The sequence below is a fragment of the Fukomys damarensis genome, unplaced genomic scaffold (genome assembly GCF_012274545.1).
Source record: "Fukomys damarensis isolate Sample0158 unplaced genomic scaffold, DMR_v1.0_HiC HiC_scaffold_24, whole genome shotgun sequence".
NCBI classification, from domain to species: domain Eukaryota; kingdom Metazoa; phylum Chordata; class Mammalia; order Rodentia; family Bathyergidae; genus Fukomys; species Fukomys damarensis.
The window spans coordinates 27,749,457-27,771,665 of record NW_022900936.1 but is presented as its reverse complement, the minus strand read 5'-3'; the positions used below and the strand labels follow the sequence as shown (position 1 = coordinate 27,771,665).

Below are 22,209 nucleotides of genomic sequence, written 5' to 3'. Positions count from 1 at the left end.
CTTGAAACAATTTTTTGAAACTTGTTCTTTCAATCATATTCCTAATTACTGATCTAAACTTATTCCCTCTCACCCACTTCGCTTCATCCTTTCTGAGTTCTCCTTGTTTTGCAATCTCTCCCATTTTATTCCTTACAACCTTCATGAACAGAATTTTAGGAGAAAAGTTTACAGACACCTAGGCTCCTCTCCCATCTCCCAGGCTTTTCTTTTTCTTTCCATTGCTGGAGATGGAACCCAGGGCCCAGTACATGCTATGCAAGTGAATTAAAACTGAGAAACATCCCAAGACCCAGCTCATTACCTAAATGGTCAAGGGTGGGGCAACAAGTAGCCCTTGGGTGGATTGTACTTTGGATTCTGACTAATGTTTCCTCTTCTGGATCCTTTCTCCACCCCAGAAGGCTTTCCATTCCCATGCACATCCCAAGAACAACCCTAAGCTTCTAGATAGGCAAGTTGCACACCAGCCTTTAAATTCCCATCCCATGATCCTTCATTGTCTTTCTAATATCTTGGAGATAAACTTCAGAATCCTTCTCTGTGTAATCTGTGCAATTCAGCCATGCTGCCTTCCACCTTCCTTTGCTCACTACTTTTCCAGCCCCTGGGCCTTTCTTCCAAGTTTTCAGGGGGGCCGGGTCTTCCCTCCCTGAGCCCTACCCCAGGGCTTTCTTTCTTCCCAGGATGCCTTCCTCAGACTCACTCTGCAGATAGCTAACTCTACCCCTACAGAACTCTACATAAATATCCCCTCCTGGGGAGACATCCAATACCAACCAACCAAATGTTTTTAGACTTTAAAATCAATATATAACTATTTATGATCCTGTACTTTTGTTGTATTTTACTTAACTTTAAGAACACACGCAAACATATTGAGTGCGAATATCTATCATCTTTCCCAGCAAACTATAATCTCACCACACTATTACAAGTACTCAGTTGATCAAGCTTTGCACTGGACAGTACAGATGTTCATTAAATTCATTTCAAAGAATTCATAAATAAATGTGATTGTGCACTAGGTACTTTTGACACTAGTAATAACAGTCATTAGATTGGAAAGAGCAAACATTTTTAAAAAATCAACTTTCCTTTAATGTCATATCCTCCAAATGCACTTTTTCCTTTAGTTTTTCAAGAGTGATGATAATATCACTTCAGATCTTTGCCAACCTTGAAAGGAGTTGGAAAAGCATTCTCAAAGATATTATAGAAGTGGGCATATTATAGCAGATAACACACAATAAATTTTATTTAAAATTACAATGGCATTTCCATTGTGAGAATTACTTAGATTCAGTTGGAACTTCCCAGGTAGCTAAACATATAGAATTGAAATTTCAATGACTATATGTTTTGCCACAGAGTAACTGAATAAAGACAGATGACTATAAAGCTAAAATTATCTCAGCCCAAAATTATTTTTATCACTTATTCTATTCAGGTGGTATTTGAAAGCTTAGTAAAAGACTCTAAAGACTTTTTTTATAACAATATTCACAGGACGTTTTCTAAGTAACATATTAGGAAAAACAGTTAAGTATTCTCCTTCTTGATAGTAAAATCCAAACAGAACCTCCACCCAATAAAACCAAATGCAATCATATATACTTTTAAAGATATCCTATAGAATTTTCAATGTTTCTTGAATAATAATAACTAACTCACAAAAATATTGACAAAAGAATAGCAGACCATAGCCTCAGGACTTGCCTGTGCAAGATCACTTATAAAATTATATGCATATAACTACGCATATATGATGTGTTTGTATACTTCTAGATATTCACATGTATTATTTATATAAATAATGTACTATACACATGTACCTGAGTATTCCTTAATTTATAAAACATATTGCCTGGCTTCTGGTCATAGCCTCAAATTACATTTTAGGTTGCATATTAGCAAAATTATGCATATATTTAAAAACAATAAGTATTTTTATATTATTGGATCTAAAAGCCTTAAAGTTGCCAAAAACTGTATGTGAGTTTTGAGTTACCTTTATTTTTAAAGCTATGAAATTTATAACAAATATACTATTTTTTCTAAATGTTCTTTTTCCAGTAAAGATTGTGTAATCTTTAAACATAATTTTAAAGACATGACAGGATGCTGTTTCTTCACAATGCAAATAGAAATGTTATAAAGTATCTGCTTCTTCTTATAAGTTAAATCCCACCACAAACTATTGTATTAATGATAAGCAATAAAACCTTTCATTTACAAGAACACTGTTATTGTGTTTATTTTCTCAAATGCTTGTGAATCCCATCAAGCAAAATTAGGTCTTTCTAAGTTTCTACAAACCTTTCTGAATATTGCCTCCCTCCATAAAAGGAAGGTGGAAGGAAGGGAAATTTCTTAAACATATAAATTACAAAGGAGGACTTTATCAAAGAATGTCTTAGCTACATTAGACAAAATGCTGAGAAACACACACATAGACATCATCCCTCTTTGTTATTCTGAGGATTTCACCATGTTGGAACTTGTTGAAGCTAAGTGTGGCTACTCAAATATTTCAAGCCTTTGGATGATCTAATTTCCCTCCGAAGGAAACTTTTTTCTTTGTGTCAAAGTAATGCCAAAAATGTATTCTAAATCCTCTTATGAAAGTCTTATTATTAGTATGCAGTCATTTGCAAGGACAGTGCAAGGTCTTAACTTCGCTCTTCAATTTAATATATAACAAAACTACATGAAACAAGTTTTATCACAATAATTTTTCCAAAATTTACACTATAAACAATCTTTGAAAATAAATAAATAAGAAATGATTATTCATATATATATAAATCTATGGAAGCAAGCAGATTGGTATTGTGTGTAATAGTTACCCCACTAAATTTCATTAGTTCTATAGATATAAATACAGTTTATTTACATTTATAACTTGTGTGACACTCCTCAATTTATAGAAGGTTATATTTGGGTATATTATACTTAGATATATTTTTAAGAACCCCAAATGCATATATGTCTCAAACTCTTTATAAGACTCACCTAGAATTAATGTTGGATGTACCAACAAAATATTTTCAAAGAATAAACTCACAATTAAGAGGAAAAAAAGGAGATGAGTCCACCATATATTATTTTGCAACATCTGTAATGACATATGGATTCATGATGATATTTTCATATTGGCTTTAGTCATTTATATATGCCTCGTTTGTGAAGTCGTCCCTTCTGAGTTCACAGACTACAATGAAAATAAAGCCTTTCACTAATACATTATACAATTTACTGGCCAAGTTACAAAACCCAGGATGTTTTTTATGCAGATATCTCTAATATCAGGACCATTCTTTTTGTTTGTTTTTTTGGTAACAGTGATTGAACCCAGGTCCCTGCACTTGCAAAGCAGGCGCCGGAACCACTGAGCTAAATCCTGGGCCAGAACCATTCTTTTTAATATTTATATGCTCTTTGTTAAGAATGATGAATCAGGAGAGGCCAAGATGGCTTCATTTTAGTGGGAAGATATAGAAATTCAATAAAAGGAAAAAATCTAAAAAGAAGAAAACTATATAACATAATTTATAGAACTCATAGAAGAATGAGTTCCAAGTGACTGTACTTGTACTAGGTATATCTTTAAAAATATAGCCAATGAGCACTTCTCTACTTATTCCTCTAATTCTAAAATTAAGATAATTCCAGAATTAATTTCAGGGCACTGATTTTATGTAACTTAGCAAAGTTGCACACACACACACACACACACACACACACACAGGAGTGTTTGTGTAATTCAGGGTTTTGCCCGTCACTGATCACCCTGATGTTGTCACACAATGTTCACATGTTCCCAAAAGTTGGCTATGATGTGGCCCCACAACATTATAATCATGCAAAATTGACAAAATAAAATCAATTGGAAACTAGAATTTGGCTTTCATTGTCTCTCGTGGCCTATCTAGCCCTATTTTTACTTCCAGCTACATTCCATCTTTTCCACAAGGAATACGTACAATATGAAGAAGTCTAAGGACTGGGAGAAAATGAACAATCCATATTTATGCAGTGAGCGAAGAATTTCACTTGTACAACTTCCTCTGGATCTTCATTCTCAGGTGGGCCTGGAGTCTCAGTAACTATAAAATTTGTCAAGGAGACATACTTAGTTTGTAGAGTCAAGATCCAGGCTTCCGCCCCTCTGTGCAGTACTTTGCCCTTTATTGGAAGGAAAAACCGTGACTTCAATAGGAAGTTTTACTCTTGGACTTCTCCAGGGCCAGATGGCATAAAATATATACATTTCTACATCTAAAAAACTGTCTATAAGTATAAACTAAATGCATCCAACTTTAAATTGACCCCTACTGTGTCTAATTCAGCAGATTTCAAATGAACCAAGATATAAACACGGTCCTTGCCTCGTCCCGTCAGATTGCTGGCAGAGATTTCTCTTGGGAAACTTTGTGAAATTGCTCCTAAGTTTTAAAGATGCTATATTTTCTATAAAAAGTCACTGTTTGAATTTTTTTCAATAGAAAGCATGTATATAGGAATCAAAATCAAACTTTTAAATTCCTTGCAAATCTGTAGTTCAAATTTACCCTAACCCAAACAACTGCAACTAGACAGAGAAGAAATCAGGAGTAGCAAAATAACTGCTCACATCTTCATTTTAGAGGGAAACCAAGGAAGAATGCTTTTAAAAATCTTCCTGTGTACAGTCTGAAAGACAGGATAAAATCATTTGTGTATCTTGGTTCTTATTCCTCTTACTAAATTCTCAATTTTAACTTATAACCCCTCTCCTTCTCCCCGCTCTCTGTCTCTCCCACTGTCTCCCTAGCCCTGCCTTCACCTACATCTTTTCTTTTTCTCACCCACAGCCCAGTTCAATCAAATCTACCTTTGCTATAGTTTTTGAATCGGTCTTCTTCAAATTACATCTGCTGACACTCACCTATCCTCACCATTCTATTCTTAAGGAGGTTTCTCAGCTTTGATCTTGTCATCTTTAATAACACCCTCAGGAAGTTACATATAATATTTTTAATAATATCGGCCCATCATAAAAACACCTGAAGGGTTTCATTGGTTTCTTTCCATGGCTAAGCATTTTTCAAGAAAAACCTCCAACTCCATTTCCAGGAATCTCCTCTTTCTGCCCTTATATTCAACAAGAAACACCAATATCTATTAATCTCCATGCTCTAAATAACCTTTGCACTCTATCCGCAACCACAGAGCCACCTGCACAAAAGGCAACCTCAACTCTTCTTAACATTCTGCTCAAATTACCAGGCAGGTGAAGCTTTCTGACAGGGCTCTGGGCAGCCTTTCAGGTTCCCAGTGAACTGTGTAAATGCTGCAGTTGCAGTGATCTTGAGATCAGTGACATTATTTAAGTCAGCTCGAGAAACAAAGCATTCAATCAACTGCATATAGTCTGAGCACTCTCAGCATTCACTAAAAGAATAGAAGAGGATGGAGTGCAGAAATAATATCAGAGAGCTCTAAATCCATCCATCACTTACCCTAACCCAGCATATTCCACCTTTAATTATTTTAATGAAAAGGAATAGTTTACAGTCTCTATAACATCTTACTACTCTCAGATGCAATATGGTTCATTAATTTTTGCTACAATGTGTGAGGATTATTTTTATTCTTAAATAATAGAATAACTAAAAGAAAAATACTATTTCATGATATCAAAAATTCAAATTTACTAAATATAGAAGTTTTATTGCAACACGGCCCTATGTATTCATTTACACATTGTTTATGGCCACTTTCTTCCTACAAAGGCAAAATTGAGTAGTATGACAGTGGGCTATGGCTGTTTACTATCATTTTTCCTTTATGGAAAAGTTTGAGATACTCGGTCTACAGCGATTTGCTTATATCACTGATGAACAGAGGTACCTGAAGACTACAAGAACACGATAGAATTGATGAGAATCGGAAGTCAGCTCTTCATTCTTTCGTTCTCTTGGGCTTATTACTGAGGCAGAGCAATAACCAAAGCTCAGGTACCATTTTGTACTGGATGCCTATTGAGTACATTTGAAAACCAAGAAATGTGATTTTTAAAATCAATTCATAAGCATTGCCCTGCCGTCTACTATTCAATTTATCAAAATAATAGGCTCTGAAGAGAATTTTAAAAAGATGCCCATTTATGTATCCAATCCTAAGTATCATCAGCCACATCAGTTATCACTTGGCAGCTCTCTGTAGATAAAAGACTATCAGATTTTTTACTTTCTCTTACATTACGTAGCCCCAAAAGGCACACGTCCATCTAATAAGATATCATGAATGTGGTAAGTAGTAAGAGTATTATGTTCTGTATTCCATTCAACTCATGCATCTGATTAAATTTTTGCCTATTTATATAGTGGATTTACATAATTTCAACTTTTCCCTTGAACCACAACACAATTTTATACTAAGCAACTCCTATAACTCAAGGCAATAGTATTTTTGATAGAAGAGTAGTTTTCATTTACACACAGCTTCTTGCCTCCAAGTTTTTCTCAAAACATAGAACTAAAAGTAGTTAATGAAATATTTTAAACGTGATTACATTTTTCCCGGTTTTCCACCAGTATTTCAAAGTGTCAAATAGGATCCATCTTAGTCGTGTTATTCATCAGCATAGTCAGGGATACACAAGGACACTAAGTATACTCTTCTCTAGTTTTAAATACATATTTTCCTAAAGAATCTATCTTTATACAAACTCCTGTGGTTGACCAGCCAAAATCTCTCTTATGCTCTGACAGTGAAGTATAAAATGAAGGAAATATTTCCATTGTTCTTAAGTCGCATTCACTTAAAGAGAATCTCCTCAGTTAGTGATGCAATACTTCCAAAATGGGCACTATAATCCCATGACCCTTACACCAGGATGCAACACTTCTAATCTGAATCACGTTCTCCCCTTGCCCCTACTCCTGCACTTATCCCTTGGGCCCTTTCAGTGTTACTGCTTCGCTGCCTTCTCCCTCTAGTTAGATATCTAGATTTCTGATTATTTCCCTGAAGAATTAGTTTACACTTATAGCCTAAATAAAGCATTTGCTCTTAACTCTTAAGAGTTTGGTCTGCCTACATTTTTTAAATAACTCAATAATTTTCATGGAGTAAGAGAGTTAGTGATGATTTTCTATTGTGAAGATGCATAATTTCCTTATCATTTTCTTCTGTCCTTTACATCACTAATAAAGATGTTAAATCAGATCTCACTTTAAACTGATCTCTAGACATCACTCACCAAATCGTTACATTTTTATCCCTGATTGCCCTTGGGTATTACCACCTCTTAACAAGATATTTCACTTCCACAGAGTGAAAAACAGGTTATAGGAAGTATCACACAGAGTCTTTTAAATGATGTTTGTTCTCATAGCTAGACTAAAATAAAGACTTTTGATTGAACGTGAGTAAAAGGACCAGATTAGGCTATTACCTCAGAAATAGAAATTTACAATAAGAAGCAGAATAAGAATAAAATTTTTGAAAATCTAATGCTTAATTCACTATCTAAATATCATCAGCCTGTTGGCATGAATATCATGTGGAAAAACAGTACAGAGCAGCATTAGCTTGCATTTTCCATTTGCATACAGGACACAAGTACTGGAAGATGCTATATCTATGACTATCAGATGATCTACAAGACTCATCCACAAGCAGTTTTATTTGAACTGTGCATTATACCTAAACTAATAGATAAAAAAGAGGTAATGAAAATTATAATTGCACCGTTGCTAATTCCCTATACTAAAGTATTATACAGACAAAATATACATCCATACATTATACATAAAAATAACAACTTCTGTGTAAATCACAGGCTACCCCTTACATCCAAGTGCTCATGGGAAACTAACACCTGCCACCCTTAACACTTTCTCCTTAGATGTTTCTCTAAACTCTCAAGAGTATTGTAATTAGTTTATTTATCAAACAAACAAGAATGTTATTTGGATGTTGTGAAATGGATCTGCCTAGACAACATTCTGACGATGATCACTAACATCATGCATTTAGTTCTGTGTCATCACAAACGTTGCCAAAATAGGAGAATGGCTAACTGATTTTTTAAGTGCTCATTTGGGATATTTTCTCCATTTCCATTTCATTTGACAGTAGTCAGAATTAACAGTTCATAAAACACTGTGTTTAAAAACAGAGACTATTGCAGGTATTGAAAATTTAGCAACTTCTCTGTGAAAAGCTTTGACAACGTATAAGCCCTAATTTGCAAAATAGCCAAAGGAGTATGAAGACCTTTCTTGTCTGTCTTCCTCCCCCCATTAAAAACAGAAGGTATTAATCACCCCATCTCAAAGGCAGCTGACTGATGCTATTCACTGAGTAGGGTACTCTCACTTATGTGGGCCCATGAATAACTCTCAAGGCTTTTATTACTGCTCTAAGTGGACTCTCAGCAGCACAGCCTCTCTTTAGCAACCCTCATTCCCTCAGGCTCCAGAAGGATTACAAATAATGGCTGAAAGAAAGCATCACTGGTAAAAACAAAAGTTTATAAAGAAAAAAATAGGAGCAAAGTGAACATATCGGAGACAAGTCATGATTCATGGCCTGTACTGTGTTCTGCTTCTTTTTCTCACTCAATACACTCTTTAGTTTTACTGTTGGATAAGAAGAGACCAAGCCAGTGCACTTCTCCTAGCAACCAATATCAGTCAGCAAAGAAGGCATGTCATCTGCTCAAAAGGAAAACGGAAGAATTCGGGGTCATACAAAGCAGACACATGTTCTTTTGCATTTGATCCCAAATTGATTATCAAAAAGGATTCAGTAAATGCTAAATAATTCTGTTTTTTTGTGAAGGCTAACAATCCATAGAACTAAATATCAGCTTGTCTGCTTGCTATATAGTTTGGTAACAGGGATAGAACTTAGGGACCTTGTGCTTATAAGGCAGATGGTGAAACCACTGAATTGAATCCCCAGCCCTGCTTGTATATAGCTGAGTGCCAAATGCTGGACCAATTTACTCTATTCAAATGCTCAGTTTTTTACTTTTCAATGCACCATCCTCACCAACCCCTTATAGTTCATAAAGACCACTCCTCCCAGGTATATCCTGAGCTTCCTGGATCATTTTAAATACAAAATGTATGCATAAATTCCTATAGCACTTTGAATGTATAGAATTGAATCCTAATGAAGATGAGACTATAAAAGTATTTCCTGGTTGTCTTATTTGCATGTCACGTTTAGCCCTTGTTTGAAAACTTAAAAACTTTTTTGAAAAGAAAAGTTAAATAAACTTGGAATTTAAATTTCACATAAGGAGACACATTTACTGAAAGTTTAGAAAATCTAGACTTTCATGCCATCCGATTAAATAACGTCACAGATGTTGAGTTTAACAGAAAAGTACAATAAGAATTCATAACCAGGAAAAACTTGAAATAAAAGTCATCTGTTGGACTGTGAGTACGGGGCAGGGATCAAACTCAGTTTATCCTTATCCTTAAGCCATTTTTATGAGGAAAGGATAAAAAAGTGCTTTATTTGCCCAAAGTACATACACATACATTGTACATGTTTTCCAAATACTTTTTTCTTTCATTTTGTATTAAAATTTGACATTACCCAAGATTTCAAATCATAACAGTGGAATTGAAATACTTAAAACCATACTCAACTCCAAAAGCACTTAAATGTTTCACAGGAGCCAGTTAAAAAACACCCTAATTTAATCTATTACCATTTATTTTCTGGTAAAGTTATGAACCAGTATTAGCCATGTTTTGTGGAGAAAAAGAGGATCCAATCCACAACTGAATGACAACATCAAGATTTGAGAATGAAATACGTTCTTACTGCTAGTTTTTACTCAAGAGTAAATGAGAAAATTGCAGTAAAATATTTGAGACCATCAAAGTACATAGACTATTCTTCAAATTGTACTTTGCATGAAAGCCAAAAAAGGCTGATTAATGTTGTAGCTGGCGTTTGTTTTTAAAGGTTACATTCTTCTTTCCTAAGTTTCTTCTCTAACTCAGGATGAAGATGGGGAGGGTGAAAAATAATATAACTGGTATTTGGTTAATGCATTGTTGTTGCTATTGCTGACATTTAAAGGTACTGGGAAATACAACAGCTGTTATATACATGAGGGGAAAAGAAAATGTCTTCCTTAATTCAATATATCAAAAATGAAATAGATTTTCAATTATTGCGTTCTTCTTTGGGCAATAAGTTGAGGTTCCTTCTAAAATAAAGATATAAAACACCAATGATACTGTTAAATTTATTGTGAAATTCTCATAATTTAATATGTTGAAAATTATATTCTATGATCATCAGATATATCTAAATAAACTAGTTTAACCATATGGTAAGTCTTTGCTATTTAGTATTTAGAAACATGTCCTGTACAACTTTTAAGTGTGGTTCTAACCCTGATCTATAAAGTTTCATAAGCTTTTCCTTACGAAGAAAAGCTCTTGACTAAATTTTTTGAAAGTCAAAAGTTCTCTGTTTTTTTATCATACTTATGAGCATTTTAATTGGTTATAACTCTGGTGGAGGTTTTGGACAAATCCCTTAAATTCCGGTCTGGTTTAGAAGGGGTGTTCCTTGTTCAAACTTGAAAAGCAGTATAATGGGATAGTTGAGCTGGATGGCATGCTCTCTAGCTAATTTCCAAAAAGGCTTGTAACCAAAAACAAGGGAAAAAAATCCCACATCAATCCTTGCCACAGAAATTAAAAAATGGCTGTTAACTCTCCTGAAGAAAACTGCTAGGACACATATGGTTCCAGTTAAAGTGGTCATAAACTTGAAATAAACTGATATCAGAACATTATTTTGTTTTTATTTTAAAATTCTATGTATTTATTAAAAAAACATTGGGTCATTAATGAATGAAAGTAGGTGTGACTCATTAGACTAGTGATACTTGTCTCTCCTCCATATCCATATCATTGAGTTCACATCCAAAAACAGGGAGAGACCCCATGCAGATTGGACAGTGGACCGTGATTGTTCTCAAAGATGGATGTTTATATTTCTGGGTAACTTTTTCCCGGATAAACTTTCTCCTGCAAGTATACTCAAGAATACTAACAAACAATAGTACTCAGCATGACAAAATTTCAGTTTGAGTGACTGGAGATCATGCAGTCCAATCTCATCATTTTTTGGAAAGGACCTACATGAATACAGTTAATAAACAGGAAAACTGATAATGATATCCAGAGCTTCCGGCCACTCCAGTTGCACCCTTCCTCAATAATAATGATATTGTTTTATTCAGGTTATCCTGTCTGACACATACAACCACTAATGATACAAATCTGAATAATGGATGATTCTAAAAAGTTAGAATCAATGTCCATTTTGCATGTAAGAAAGACCAATGGGTTATCGAGGAAAAATGATAGAGGATCATGTTAATTTAAAAAAAAATTATGGTAGGAAGTGTTTATTTAGAACTCAATAAATTTGTCTTGCACAAGATTTATCTTGGAATTTTACATCAAAAGCACCAGGTAAAAAAGTTTCTGGATAAAATACAACTTACTCAACTTAAAATATAATATTATAGAAGTATATTCTCACCAACCTCACCAACAATTTTTGTTGACAAAAATTACTATTTGTAGTGTGCCTGTCTTGTTTACTCCTTTCATTCACAACGGTGTTCACTTGGGAATGCCACTTGTTCTGTAATCAGCAGATGATGCAATGGGAACACACGTGTCATAGCATGTTTGTCACAGTTACACAGGTGTGGCCACAGATGAGTCCACTTACCAGGCAAGCAGAAGATTCACACTTGAAACATCATATGAAAATCATTAAAGATATCCTAAATACAGCCAAAAATTAATTTGGAAGCTAAAGTCCTCCTTTAGTTATTTCATCATTCATACTAGGCAGTGAATAATAACACAATAAAAAATTAGTACCAATAAAATAATAAGTAACTCTCAGATGGTGCTTATGAAATACCAAGCACTATTCACATATTTATGTAATTATATATATGTGTGTGTGTGTGTATTCATTTATTCTGCCCAGCAAATATATGAGAGAGACATCATTATCATACCTTTTTAACATATTAGTACACTGAAGCATAGACAGGTTAAATTACTTATTCAAATTCATTTGTATTTGTTGACACTTTCAATCACCATACTATCCTTTTTTCCTACAGCCAAACTATATTGCAGTCCAACTAGACATCTTGCCTTTCCCTAGCACACTTTTCCTGCCTTTCTTCCAGTTACTCCTCTAGCTGAAATGCAATTTCTGATTATCCTGCCTTATTAAAATCCCCACTGTTCATCTGAGGTCCTGCTGTAGTGATGTATTTAGTGTTGATCCTTCTCGGATCGGAGCAGCTAGAAATCACCTATTCTTTCCTGGAGTTCCCAGACCTACTTTTGTTTTCATGAATTGAACATTTTCTTACCTTTCCTACTAAGTAGTAATCTCCTTAAAGGTGAGATCGATTTAACAAGGTTTAAGGTTTAAGGTTTCTCACAGAACCCAGCAAGTTCTCCTGTCTATAAACAGCTGCTCCATAAGCAGATACTGAGTCAAATGATAACCCCACAAGTCCAAGCTAATTCTCATTGATCTGTTCAGAAAACAGCTGCTCATTTTCAGTAACAGCCATATGGAACTCTTCACTAACTTTCAGGGTTAGGGATCTGGAAATAGTTCCCAATCTTTTTAGCCCTAAGGGAACAGTTTTTCGGAAAACTTTTTCCATGAAACTGGTCCCTGGTGGGCAGGAAGAGAGGAGGGGGTGGATTTGAGTGCTGTAAGGAGTGGCAAACCTTGATCCGCGGAACAGGAAGTTCACAGTAGGATTCTTGCTCCTACTAGAATCTAATGCCAGCAGTGATCAGATAGGAGACCCAGCAAGGTAGTAAAACGCCTTGCTGCTAACCTCCTGCTATGCATCCTCACCCAGGGATTGGGGGTCTGGTAAAGAGATAAAATATCCCAAGGACCAGAGATTTAGCTCAGTGGCACTGTACCTGCCTCGGAAGGTCCTGAGTTTGATCCCCACTACCAAATCAATCAATCAATAAATATAAATAATTGACAATGTGAAATAGGAAGAAAAGGGCTAAAGCTGTAGGGGAAGTGGGAAGGGTAGGGGAAAGGAAATAAGAGAAAAGAAAAAAATATGAAAAAATGGAAATAAAGTTTTAGCAAATAGGAAAGGGAGGAGAGGTTGAAGGGAAGGCAGGGGTAAGGGGAAAAAATAAGAACCAAGACCTGTCATGTAAAGAAAGGTACAAGATCCCAATGATGAATGTAACTGTACTGTATACCTAACAAGTACCAATAAACTCAATGAGGAAAAAAAGAAAAAGAAAGTTGTGATTCATAATTATATAAATATTTCTTCTGGCTCCGAGTTGCTTTCATTTTATGACTTATCTCTAATATTCTTGAGCTCTCTGCTAAAAGTAATGAGTTTAATAGTACTAACTGTAGTCTTAAAACTTTAAAGGACAACTGAAAATTTAGAAGGTAACAATCACTGAAGGGATAGAAATCAGAACTATTGGAAAGATAAGACATAGTATTGCAATCAAAATTTCCTCATTCCAAAATATCTAATACAACTTATAAAGGCCAGAGAACAGTTTCTTTAAATAAAAAATAAATTTTACCTCATATATCACTAGTGGTAATTTAAAATGCTCCAGGTGCTTTGTAAACCAGTCTTGAAAATTCTCAGAAGGTTAAATATAGATTTACCACATGACCCAACATTTCTACTCTAGGTTAAAGACATATAATGGCACAAAAATTAGCACATAAATGTTCAAAGCAGCAGTATTCATAACAGTGAAAAGTGAGAGCCTAAACAAACATCAAGTGAGAAGTCAAGGAACAAACACACAAATATTTGTCAATTAAAGGGAATGATAATTGCTACAACGTGAATGATCCTTGCAAACATGATGCTAGAGTAAGGAAGTTAGTCCCAAAATACTGTACCATATTTTGCATGGCTCCATTTTATTAAATGTCCAGGATGCATACAACTCCAGAAAAAGAAATCAGATCAGTGGTTTTCTATTATTGAGGCAGCAGTAGAAGACAAGGAACAAGGTACAAATGGGGGGAGGGCAGTAAAAACATTGTAGAATCAGGTTCTAGTGATGTAGTGGTGATTGCACTTATATTTTAATATTTTTAGAAATATATTAATAAACTTTAATGTTTTTAGAAAAGTGAGCCATACACTTTAAGTGGATAAGTTTTATCATACATGAAGTACATCTCAATGAAACTCCTGGGGGGAAGAAAATATTTAAACACCAAGGTTAGAGAATAAATATGTTGACTTTTATTTTAGTTTTGAAAAATAAATTTTCCAGTTAATACTTATTCAACTTAGAGTCACATCAAAAGAAAGTCTCAATTGCAAAATTCCAGAGTATAACTCAATTTAGTGTCATGGCTGTGTCAGAGAGGGCAGGACAAGGCCCATTATCAGCAACAATACGTTTAGTCTTCCTCTTTTGTTTCCTTCATTAGAGAGTTATATATTTGGTAACCAAATTTAAAACTAATATGTTTCATTATATTTTTAAACAATATATTTGATTATATTTTCAAACTAAAATAATCATTTTTATGTGTTGCTAATGTTTAACTGGAAAATGACACCTGTCCTAAATGTATAGAAGAGTCTTGATTCTTGGACTGTATGGCATCACATAAGTCTGTGTTCCTCAGTATTGGGGACTGTGAACGCTTCTATTAAGGAACCCTAGACTCACGTGAAGGAGTGCTTTGTTGTAATATGGACACCACTCTATGATGTATAAGAAGCACACAGCAGTGTTGATGTGAGGACAAGGGAAGAATATGAAAATCACCATTAAAAACTGTTTATTTGGCTGAAAGGAGACATGGTGAAGCAAGTGGCCAATTCTGTATTTCTGCCAAGTGAAATGCAGAATATTAGATCACAGAAAGGATGACGTCACTTAAGTCAATATGCATGTTTTATAATTTCCTTCTGCTCTACACACAGACACACACACACACACACACACACATCTACTTCAGATGCTAAGTATTTCATGTGCCCGTTCAAAATATGAACATCTGTATCTCAAAAGCACTCCACAAGCATATCTTCATTTATTCAAAAAATATTTGACTATCTGCTATGTGTCATTCAGTGCATTAAGCATTGAAAGTGTATTGGTAAACATGACAGGCAAAGCTAATTTTTCGTCATAAAAGCTTAGCGGAAGAGTCAGACAAACAAACCAACACCTATACCCATCTATCATTGGGAGAACATGGTAATCTCTCTTGTTTCTACATGTCTTGCTACCAGCAATTACTAAGTGCTGTTTTCTTCTAAACCATATTTTCAAGGCTATTTATTGAGCTGTAGCTCTAGTGCCTTACAAAACATGGTCTCCTTCTAGAGCAGAAAGCAGATTTGCTGAAAGTCCAATATAAAAAAGGCAATGTCTTTCTCCAGGACCAAAGTTAGTCAAATTACCTCATTACCATTATAAAATATTCAGGTCCCAAGGTCAGGGTTCTTAAACTGTGAGGCTAATCCACTGTGTATATCTCAGCTATCTAGGACCCTCCCCTGGGGGCCTTCAGCAGTTAGGAAAACTAACACTGCTTGTTGTAGCATGACTAATAAAGTCCACCATCTCTGAGCCATGAATCTCATGTTTTCTGCCATCATTTATGCAGTTGTGGCACTCTAACTAACTTTTCAGTTTGTAGATAGGGTGAATTGTCAGTCCTTTTCCGATTCTTTTTTTTTTTTTCCAATTCTTAACATATAAATACATGCACACACATATACACACATCTTCAGAAAAGTTTAAGTTTTGAATATCCACCAAATGTCAATGCACTAAAACCTTGATTCTCAAAGTATTACTTATAGGAAGTGGTAGAACTTTAAGGAGGTAGTCTAGTGGTTGGATCTTAAATAACTGAGGCTGTGCCCTTTAGGAGGATAGAGTTCCCAGGTAGTTTTCCTATGTTTTTTTTTTTTCTTTTAATGCCTATAACATGAGCAGTTTTGCCTTACCACCAATGCCCATTATAATAGGCTACCTCACCACAGAAGTAACAAACAGGGTACTACACTTCCAAAACTGTGCGCCAAAGTAAAACTTTTCTCTGTATAAATGTATTATCTTATGTCTTTGTTACAGCAATTTTTTAAGTCACTCAACACACTCCTATTTCTAAATACATGATACTGGAAAAAGAACTTTATTAAGTCAATTGAAATACATAGCAAGGCAAAGATCTAGATAAGATTTCCAGTAAAGACCAAATGCAAAGGCCATGAGTCAGGAAAGAAGATCAAAAAGAAATATCTGAATACACATTCTACCTAGTGTGTGAAGACAGAAAGCCAACGAGGTGGAATTTGTAGAGTCTCATAACCCTTTGTGAAGAGGTCTGAGTAGAAGCCAAGAGCAAAAGGTACAGGAAGACATGTGTCTTATTTACAGTTTTAGAAGGTTCCTCTGGACACTATGCAGACAACTAGGGTAGGGAACAATAAGATTAATTAATGGGCTCATGAGGGCATAGATCGGTGGATATATATGTTCTAGTCCGGTATAGGAAAATAATGACAGAATGTGGGTGGAAATATTGTGATATTCACTGTGAAATTCTTTCAGCTTTACATAGGATTGAACAAGTCTGTTAAAGATGGTAGGAGGAATCAATGCTTGGCACCACGGGAGATTTCAAAGGATTTGCTAACAAGCTGGATGTGGGCTATGAGAATAAGTCAAGAGACATTCATGTTTTGTGTTATTAAAAAAACAAATAGTGAAGACTTTTAATGAGATTAAAATAACTAGAAAAAGGAAGAGATGTTATAATGGACACAAGTTTAATGTATTAACATTAGATTTCCAGTCAAGATGTCAGGCTATCAGAGGCATATGCCAAGTACTGGTCCAGCAGCTAGAGATTCCAAGTGCGGAAGAACCAGGAGTCATCCTCATGGATTTTATATTTGGCCATAAAACCATGAGGGTAATTTGATAAGCAATGGCATAAGCCTAAAGACTAGCATAAAACCCAGGAGAATTAGATGAAAGTCTCTAAGGACTGGGTGGAAATACTTCAGCAAGGGCTAAGGACTGCAGCCCAGGTTACTCCAACTCTCCTTTGAGTTAGAGAAGTATTTTAGATGAGTATCTCACTGTGCAGATGCTGTTTTATGTATTTATGATGTTATAACACCCTACTAAAACACTGAAGGGGTTACTAGAAATTCTCCTTAAAACAGTACACTCGTTCACTCTTTCTTCAATCATGTTTTAAAAGAAGAAGAAAGTAAATATTGATGTCAGGGTGTCTACTTGGGCTTGTAACTCTATACCTGGAGACACTATAGGAAACATAACTTTTAAAAATAAATCACTACCTGGTATTATATAAGTTCCCATTTCTGCTTAAACTCAGGTCAGGAGACTTTGTCTCAGAAATAATAGGATCCATGCAAAGCAACTTTACATGAAGTTATGTAGCACTATAAAAAAAAAAAAGATGTCAAAACCCTAACTGGATATACCTAAAGTTTAAACATTATGAACACATCACCATGAAATGAAGATTATCTAAATCTATCTCCTTTCTTCAAATATTTCTCTAATTTCTTTTGCTAGGCCCACAGAAAGGAAGAAGGAAAGGAAGAAGTACAGAACGAGTAGGAAAAGAAGAAAAGGAAAAGATAGGTTGGATGAAAATCTTTTTACTCTAGTATTCTTCACAAACTGAGCTACTTACAGGAACTCTCTCTAGATTATATAAACACTTACGTAGATTTTACTAGATGCACATGACCCCCACACAGAAGATTCCTTCTTCACTATATATGTACATATATTGTAATAGATGCTATTCTGTTCAGCAAAGGTATGATCACAATTGTTCTTTTTGTAGAACCATGACTTTTACTTTTCTTTAAAATAGCCTTGTTTAATATTCTGAAAAAGCCTTTTGATTTATTGTCCATGTGTTGCAGAGCGTCAGAGGTCATTCAAACAAAGTCAATTCAAATGTGATATTACGGCATAGCTCCAAGAACAAATTTCAGGTTTACTTATATGCAATTTAAATCCTGAAATAGGCCACATATGGGTATGAGAATGAGCCCATTACCGAAAAAAAGCACTTTAGTAAAATGTATAAACCTATATGAGATTATAGATATGTACTATGCACACACATTATCTTTATCTCTAAAATAACTTGTGTGTCATTTTCATTTGAGATTTGTTATAGGGAAAAGTAAGAAAAAAATTCTCATTTTAAAAACACCTTTGAAAAGTATTATAAAACGTCACTAGATTAAAGCATGAGAAGTCTTGTGATGGTTCACATTATTTTTCCAATACATGACTAAAATTATTGTTATTTAAAAACAAAGCAAATTTGGAAAACACAGGCTAAATCTCAACATCTATACTCCTATATAATCACAGAAAAAAAGATCTGCTTGTGATTATTTAGTTTGGATCAAATTAGAAAGTCTTTATTTATATCTCACATAGGAAAGTTTGCAGTTTGCAACCAACTTAAAATTTATTTTCTATGGATCGCTACAGGGACAGGATCCTGAAAAACCATAAATAATATTAGCACATATTTTCTATAAGGAGGCAAAACTCTAACATTTTTTTCATACACTGTAGAAATGCACATATAAATAACCTACCAAGCAAATTTCCATGCAAATCTATGTATCATTTGTCACTGAATAAAATTAATTTCTGTGTCTAGCACAAGGATAGTCAGTATATCTTTGAAATGGTACAAGCTTCTCTAAATCTGAAATTCATGTGCAGATTAAGCACACACCCTCAAGAAGGATAATCAGTGAGTACATATCAAAGAATCCTGGTAGGGGAACAAAGCTTAGCTATCCCACAAACTAAGCCCCTCATTAGACAGTGCACACTGGGTCCCAAGGTGTTGAAACAGCCTAGGGGGCAGTGTTGTCCATATTCCAAATATTCAACCATCCCCAAGGAGAAGCTGTCATCATTCTGAAGTATCCAAAGGCAACCCAATGTCAAACGTGTGATTTATACACTGATTCAGTAAGAATGTGCCCGGTTTCCTATGATTTCAACATAGAAGATGTTAAATATAAAACAGGATTCACACACACACACACACACACACACACGTAAATACACACAAATTTACATTGCTTTTAAATATAAAACAGGATTCACACACACACACACACACACACACACGTAAATACACACACATTTTTACATTGCTTTCTCAGTCTTCAACCACTAGGCATTTTTCATTACATTACTATGAATTTTGCACTAAGTATGGCTCAAGTATAAACTGCCCCCTCATCCTATAACATTAAATCAGAACAAAGGTTCTAGGTGTGTCTTTACAGAAGGAGGGGGTTGGTGTGAAAGGAAAAGAAAGATGAGACTGACAAAACCAAAGGAGAGAAAGGAGGGAGCAGGAGAAGAAGGGAGAGAAAGAGGAAGAGGAGGAAAGGAGAAATGATGTCGTGCTACTGCTGTTCCAGCAAGCTGGTTAATTGCATTTGTTTCATATATCTCCAAACACCCTGGTACATTAATTACATTCTATAACACCAGGCTCTCTGATTCTCTCTGTCACTTCCAGTGAGCAATGTAATTGTATTTTTCCTAGAAACACACTGATTTAGGACAAAAAATATCTTGCTGACAATTCCACAGTCTAATGTATAGTTTATTTGTGCATTTTTATTGCTGAGGTATGTAAAATCATGGTTGATGAAGACATACTATTTAAAAGAACCTATACCAAATCTTATGATAATTGAATACATTTGGAATATATAAAATTGCTTCTTCATGGTAATGTAAATGTGTTGCAAAGGTAAATAGATTAGAGAAGAAAATGCATGGAAAATGATTATAGTTATTGCCACAATATAATTCACAATGATCAATGCTTGAACATCTACTACTGTACTTTGTAGGGTAAGAGAGGAGCAGTGTGCGTGCACACACACACACACACACACACACACACACACACACTGAATTATGTGCCTATATTGCTGGGGGGCAAAGGCACTCATGTAGTCCATGATTGAAAACAGCCACTTGACAGTAGGTAAACTCATCCGTATTGCCTCATGTTTATAGAAAGGCTTCCTCTTTAAGTCCCATACATTAAGTTCAGTACAGCAGCAGCTGCCAGGAACAAAGTTAGCTCCCATAGATGGGCAAAAATAGGCAGTGTCCACCATACAAAAGCTAAAGAAAAGTTTATGCAGCAACATACTTTCAGGATGGCTCAAATATTTGGACTAATCAAACTCAGATGTTTTACAAATACAGTAATTGAAAATAATAAGAATCACAATCCACATTTCTGTGAAGAGATGCTCTGGTCCTCTCTCTTTATACCAATAGTTTCCATTGATATAAAAATTAATGTTCCTAAAACATTAAATACCAAATACTCTTTGTCTTTCTTTTTATGAAAACAAACACAAAAGCATGTTAATGATTATTTCCACTCCTCATTCAAAAGACCTACAAAAAGGATTTTGTCTCATAAGAAAGACATCCCATAGAAATGCCCCAGAAACCAAACCAGAACAAAAGACAGGAGCTGCAGATGCAGAATGCTGTCTGCTAGGCAGACTGACTCACCCTAGAGGGAGACACCTAGAGCACCTGTTTCAGGTCCCCATTGTGCTTGCCCACTGGGGACAGAGCTGAGTGTGCCTGCAGCCAGCTTAGAGCCGATGCTACCCCTTGCTGGAGTCCTGCCCACTCACACTTGGACAGTTTTCTCTGTGATCTAAATTCTTTATTCTGATTTCATGAGAGGATAAATTCACCTGGCTCACAGGTGATAATACACTCTGATCCTTCACTTCCACTAAATCTACCTTGTAGTATCGTTACAGTTCTTCTCTTGAATGCCTAAAGTTTAGAGCCATGAACACCAACTAGAAACCAGGCAAGTCAGTATTACACTTTCAAGATATTTATTTTTATGTTTTTTTCAGCAAAGAAGAGAGCCTATCACTCATTATCCAACTCTTCAGTTAATTATAATATTAACAATAAGTGACTACTAACATGTTCCACTTATAGCAGTTTAGAAACAAAAGATGAAAAACCCCTGCCCCTAAAGAGTCCGTGTCTGACCAAAACAAACTAACAGACATCATGCTATTTTATCCATAACCCACGTCAGACTAAGGAATAGACGTTGGAGGGGAGGGGGTAAAGGACTAAAAAAAGCATTTCAAACTTACCATCAACCCGAACATATAAAAATCCACAGAGCAGTAGCGGTATAAACATCAGCAGACTCATTTTGACATATTAAAAAGGATCCAGATTGTTTAAGAAACCAATCCCAGAGAGCAAACTACAAAAATAAGTATAAAAAAAAAGAGGTAGTTCCGAAGTTTAGTCTTTCCTAGATATTAATTAGTCAAAAAGAGCAAGTCTCAAGATCAGAAGGGGTTGGTGGAGAGGTCTTGAAAAGGACACGTTTAGATCCATCCAAATTAACAGAGGACACTTCAAAGGCTGCTGTATGTCCACTCTGGCTTCCTAAATTCCCACAAATTCACCCCAGGCGGAGGGATTATTCACGTGTGTCTAACCATCTCTCCTTAGGCTCCATTGCAATCCAAAGCCAAGTTCTTTCTTCAGAAGTCAAGAAGCTGAAGGGGGAGGAAGAAGACCTAATTCCTAGAAAGTATTCCACAAACTTGCCAGCGCGCTGCCGAAAAACCATTGGCTGCCTACTGCCTTTCGTTCCGTCTCCTCTCCGTAGCAGCAACACGTCCCGGAGGTTTTTTGCTTTTTTTGTTGTTGTTGTTTTGTTGTTGTTGTTGTTGTTGTTTTGTTGTTGTTGGGTTTTTTTGTTTTGTTTTGTTTTGGTTTTTGGTTTTATTGTTGTAGTAGTTTTGGTTTTGTTTTTCACTTAACTTCCATAATAAGGAGATGTCAAAGCAACACTTTGCAGGCGGGCCTCTGTTTTGCAGCCTCCTTGCTCCCCTCCACCTCTCTCCTCTCCAAAAGAGAGGAAAAGGGAAATCAGGGCGAGTCGGGCGGAGAATCCGAACTCCTATGTGGTGAGGCTGCGGGAGGGAGCGAGGGAGCGAAGGAGCCGGGAAGGCGGGAGGGAGGGGCCGGCTGAGGC

The 22,209-nt window shown here is 35.5% G+C and overlaps 1 protein-coding gene across 12 annotated transcripts in view; it reads right to left on the bottom strand.

Annotated features, from left to right (window-relative positions):
- The window catches only part of Robo2 (roundabout guidance receptor 2), a 1,584,609-nt gene that overhangs the window by 543,018 nt on the left and 1,019,382 nt on the right, over positions 1 to 22,209 (bottom strand). Inside the window, exon 1 of one of the 12 annotated variants that reach the window (XM_010645675.3) lies at positions 21,311 to 21,923. The exons of the other annotated variants lie outside the window; for them this stretch is intronic. Coding sequence (XP_010643977.1) covers positions 21,311 to 21,371 — 61 coding nt within the window. The 5' untranslated portion in view covers positions 21,372 to 21,923. Of the gene's footprint in view, positions 1 to 21,310; positions 21,924 to 22,209 lie in introns of those variants that run through there. 12 annotated transcript variants of the gene reach the window in all.